Source organism: Sipha flava, unplaced genomic scaffold (genome assembly GCF_003268045.1).
Source record: "Sipha flava isolate LNK unplaced genomic scaffold, YSA_version1 18119_pilon_pilon, whole genome shotgun sequence".
Lineage (NCBI taxonomy): Eukaryota > Metazoa > Arthropoda > Insecta > Hemiptera > Aphididae > Sipha > Sipha flava.
The window spans coordinates 1-5438 of NW_020272193.1; the positions used below are offsets into that span (position 1 = coordinate 1).

At 29.8% G+C, this 5438-nt stretch overlaps 2 protein-coding genes across 2 annotated transcripts; both read right to left on the reverse strand.

Moving 5' to 3' along the window:
- Nucleotides 1-172: 172 nt before the first annotated feature.
- LOC112680815 lies at nucleotides 173-799 on the reverse strand. The gene has a single exon (XM_025551030.1). The coding sequence runs from the start codon at nucleotides 797-799 to the stop codon at nucleotides 173-175; it is 627 nt and encodes a 208-aa protein (XP_025406815.1).
- A 4060-nt stretch (nucleotides 800-4859) lies between these two features.
- LOC112680816 lies at nucleotides 4860-5348 on the reverse strand. Its single transcript, XM_025551031.1, has one exon. The coding sequence runs from the start codon at nucleotides 5346-5348 to the stop codon at nucleotides 4860-4862; it is 489 nt and encodes a 162-aa protein (XP_025406816.1).
- Between the last annotated feature and the right edge of the window lie 90 nt (nucleotides 5349-5438).

Consider the following 5438-nt stretch of genomic DNA (forward strand, 5'->3'; position numbering starts at 1 on the left):
AAAAAAAAAACATATACAATATATATAAGACGCGTAACTTATACTAATTTATATTAGAGAGAAGAAAAAGAATTAGTAAGTAAGTAAAACCAAAAAAAAAACAACATGGTGTAAGTTATGTGAAAATGAAAAAATAAAAATAAAAAATGTGAGCCTTCGTACTTCATGTGGCTTAGTAGTCTATATGATTATTTGCATTATGCATCATCCTTATAAGTGGGGCATTCCTGGAGAAGTTCGATTTATTGGTGGGTATATAAAAATTACACTGAAGCCTAGTGTTACTAGGAATACGAAAGCTAAGTTCTCCAAGTAGTCTTGGGGCATCAACTTGACCTTCGATCAGACGCTGAATAAAAGTGATATCAAAATTATCACGCCTTACAGAAAGGGGAATTAGTCTCAGAACTTGGCTTACTGGCCCATAATCATGTGGCGGATGAGGAATGTTGAGGCAATAACCGGTGAAACGCATAAAACTGTTTTGTACACGATCAATCCGAGAAATGTCAACTGTGGTATATGGTGACCAAACAATAGACCCATATTCAATGACCGAACGGACTAAAGCATTATAAAGAGCTAGAAAGCAGTTGGCAGAACTAAAATTAGTAGAGTGACGCCTTATGAATCCCAAAGCACGAAAGGCTTTGCTGGTCATATAATCAATATGAGGGCTAAAATTAAGAGAAGGTACAAATAAAATGCCTAAATCATGGACCTGGCTAACACGTTGAATAGATATACCATCAAGTCTATAGTCAAAAGATATCACTGCCTTAGAGCGATAGTAAGTCATGACTTTACATTTAGAGATATTAAGAGATAAATTAAACGTACTACACCAATTGGTGAATTTATCAAGGGTGTTCTGGAGAGTGAGGCAATCATTATTTGAGGTAATCGTGTGAAAAATTTTAGAATCATCAGCAAAAAGTAGGAGACGACAAGGGGAAACAACTGAGCACATAGTATTAATGAAAATATTAAATAATAAGGGACCTAAATGGCTACCTTGTGGAACACCGGACGATGCACAGAAGAGATCAGATGTCTTCCCGAAGAGGTTGACAAATTGTTGACGGTCACTAAGGTAAGATCTAAACCATGATAAAATATAACAAAAATATGCTCTTAAAGGAAAAAAAAACAGCTGAATATGCAAAATATGCAAAATAAAAATGATTACTTTAAACTCTTATTACAATGAAACACATTTTTGTATCACTTAGCTACGTTTAAAATGATTATTGAAAAATATGCAAACTTCTATAGGTCCCTAGCTCTAATTATAACTTATAGCAGAAAAAAACGTAAATAAGCACGCATGTAGTTTATTTCGTAACATTTAATGGATCTATTGGAATTCATCAACAATTAACAATAAGTTTAATTTTAATTCAAGTTACAAGTTTATTTATTTATTAATTAATTTAACGTATAAATTGTTCAAATTGTTGTCCTCTGTGAACAAAACATGATTCAGTGCACCGCATGAATTTTTTATTTGTTGCAGAAGTAATTTCTTCATATTTAATAAATAAAATTGAAAATATCAAGCTTTAATTATTTTAGAATAGTTATTATCAGAATTATAGTCAAAAAAATTTAAAATCGCACGCATTTTTGGTGTAATTGCTGTAACTTGATTAATTTTGAACTTAGAAAGTTGGTTTAACTTCGAAAATTGATTAAAAAAATAGGTGAAAAAATAATAAGTAATTAAAATAGGTGGTTGCCATTAAAGAAAAAAAAAAGTTGTACTGATCATGTGTGTGTCTATTTAATTTAAAAATATTAAAAACTCATAAAAATACACATTTTTATGTCATAAAAACCAACAAAAAAATCAGAATTAAAATTGCAGGTCTTTACGCAAAGATATTAAGTGTTCTCAGTTAGCGTTTACACACTGTATAATGCTTGATTTCTAACAAATCACAGAGCGTTTGAGATTATATGTAAAAATTTGGATCGTATGATTTGTATTTTATTTATATGAGTTTTAGTACATTGTACCTAGACCAGGACAGCATATAGAAGTAGATGACGTATAATTTTTGCATTTATTTATAATGAACACTTCCAGCTCAATGAAGTTTGGTGATTTGTAAATGGATATAGTTTTTTTCTAAACGTTTTTAATCGTTGAACAACGAATCTTCTTAGTTGCTTTACCTGTGCCTAGATAGATCTCTAAGTATAACTGTTCTTGAGACTTAAATCTGATTGTAAGTATGCTAATATTTTATTTCTTACCACTAAAATTGTATTGTATAATTAAATAATTTTATCATTGAATCATAGCGCATTCTTATGATGATTAGATTAAATCGAACTACGTTTATATTTATATACATTGACGAATTGTATAAGTAAATAATTAATTAAAAAAGTACAATAAGGATATCAACGTTTAAAAAAACTATATCCATATATCCACAGATGTTAGTGGAGTGAATTTATAGAACTGTAAGTCGTTGACTTGTAAGTTTTCAAGATTTCAAGTAGAATTGTCTATTTTTTTCTAAAATATTGAAAATGTTTTTAGTAATTTTAAATCCTTTATTTTTTGACAGTACATTTTCCAATTTTTTGTAAATAGCCTTTCCTTTTGCTCCTTGTGGATTTTGTAATTTTTTCTTAAAATTTTTCTTTTAACAGTTATTACGACGGAAATAGACTTAAAGAGCATCATGTTTTGTTTTTCCAAACATGTAATATAAGTCGAAAGAAAACTATAGTTTACAGAAATAAATGCCAAGTTTGCTTTTCAATCTGAGTTGTTAAAAATATCTTTAGCTTTTTTTATGCTGCTCAAGTCCTTTTCATCCAACTTGTTAGAAATATTTTTTAATACTTTATAATTCTCACAATAATATTTAACCGCATCCAACCATGTTCCCCGACTAATTAAAATCGGTTGTGGTGGCATTAGGATGTTAGGAGCTTCATTTTTTAATTATATGAGTTCGAAATAGGGCTTTCAAAAATACTTTTTTTACATAAGATATGATTTGGTTAACTATGTTAAAATATGAACGTACTTCTTATGTCACTTGATGAAACCCATGTACTATACATGTTACATGCACCATCTTTGAGTGAAGTGCATGAATTGCCTTACCCAATTCACCATGTACGGCGCAGCGTCCGAAAAAATAACAAGGCATTATCATGTTGAATGCCTTGTGGCCATGACAAATTCATGGATTTATCAGAAAGTTTAAAAATGGTTTTATAACTATTTCTAATTCTTCTGAAATTAACAAAAATATCTCACCCGGTTCGTCAGTCAGTAAAACTCCTATAATAATATTGGCTACGAAGCGACCTTCGATGTCAGTCGTCTCGTCAATAGATACCCATATTTTGTTATTGATACGTGATTTCGTATTTTTTTCTAAAGTATTTTTATAACAGTCATGTACGTAACATTTACGAAGAGTAGCTTTCTTTAGAATTTATTTTCTTGTACACTTTTTTAAAAATTCTTTACATTTTACATTTTCCAATTTGTATAAAGATATATTAGCAAACAACATAGCTTTACATAAATCTTTGTTAAACTGACCTTTTTAATTGGCAGATTAAATTCAAGAAATTATTGATTTTATTTTGGCTTATCAATGCGGTTAACTGACTTGACAAGTTTTTCGGTTTTAAGATATTAGAACACAGTAAAACGTTTTTGAGCACTAACTTTAACTTCACAAAGTTTACAAAATAATAATGATTCATCAATTAAAAACACAGAACTACCGAATTCTGAAACATATGACTGTAGGCGACTACATGTATTTGTTTTTACTTTAGGCATTTTTAATTTAATCTTCAAAAAAAAAAAAAAAAAAAACGACACGAATAGACGAACTATACTAACGTAAGACAAAAACACATTATCAGTTGTGTATTAGATGGTATACGGGGATATACGGCGTATACCCAATACGCTATTTTTATCCATGGCATATAGCGTACGATAAATTGATGATACGCAGGTATATGGCCGTATCTAGCGTATAGCTTGTAATTTGACAAATAACTATATAATTCCTCGACTAACCTAACTTGTGGTTATATTTATGACGTAATTCGGTATCGGATATGTTATTGTTATTATTTTTTTTTATGATTTTTATCATTTAACAACAAGTTTTTGTTATCAAACAGTCCATATATAAGGATGTGTAGTTCATGAGTGAGTTTTTTTTGGTTCTTGCCATATGATAGTTACTACATGAAATAATGTATATACCTACCCATGATTTATTTTAGCAATACATCACTATATACATTTTGTTTGTATTATGATACAAACAAATAAACGAATTAACATCAACTGACCATATTCGTCGTACTTCTTATCGACCGACACACACTAATAATACACAAATAATTGGGAAAACACAGTATACACACACACGGTATAGATTATATAATCATTTATATTTATTTTAAATTTATATCTATTTTTTTTCTAATTTCTAGAAAATTCTATAGAAATAATGTTGTATGTACATATGTATAAAATATTGTTTTCTGCAGATTATTGTTTTAATTTTAATAAAATATGTGAAATATGTTCTTAAAATAGAAATATTATATTATTATTATTATATTATATTATAATCAACGCCGGACGGCTTTTACAAAATTACAGACAAGAAGTACATAGATAACAGTAAAAAAAAAAACATATACAATATATATAAGACGCGTAACTTATACTAATTTATATTAGAGAGAAGAAAAAGAATTAGTAAGTAAGTAAAACCAAAAAAAAAACAACATGGTGTAAGTTATGTGAAAATGAAAAAATAAAAATAAAAAATGTGAGCCTTCGTACTTCATGTGGCTTAGTAGTCTATATGATTATTTGCATTATGCATCATCCTTATAAGTGGGGCATTCCTGGAGAAGTTCGATTTATTGGTGGGTATATAAAAATTACACTGAAGCCTAGTGTTACTAGGAATACGAAAGCTAAGTTCTCCAAGTAGTCTTGGGGCATCAACTTGACCTTCGATCAGACGCTGAATAAAAGTGATATCAAAATTATCACGCCTTACAGAAAGGGGAATTAGTCTCAGAACTTGGCTTACTGGCCCATAATCATGTGGCGGATGAGGAATGTTGAGGCAATAACCGGTGAAACGCATAAAACTGTTTTGTACACGATCAATCCGAGAAATGTCAACTGTGGTATATGGTGACCAAACAATAGACCCATATTCAATGACCGAACGGACTAAAGCATTATAAAGAGCTAGAAAGCAGTTGGCAGAACTAAAATTAGTAGAGTGACGCCTTATGAATCCCAAAGCACGAAAGGCTTTGCTGGTCATATAATCAATATGAGGGCTAAAATTAAGAGAAGGTACAAATAAAATGCCTAAATCATGGACCTGGCTAACACGTTGAATAGATATACCATC

Excerpts from the sequence above, each read along its gene's own strand:
- LOC112680815 (XM_025551030.1), bottom strand. The coding sequence starts at position 799 with ATGACTTACTATCGCTCTAAGGCAGTGATATCTTTTGACTATAGACTT.
- LOC112680816 (XM_025551031.1), bottom strand. The coding sequence starts at position 5,348 with ATGACCAGCAAAGCCTTTCGTGCTTTGGGATTCATAAGGCGTCACTCT.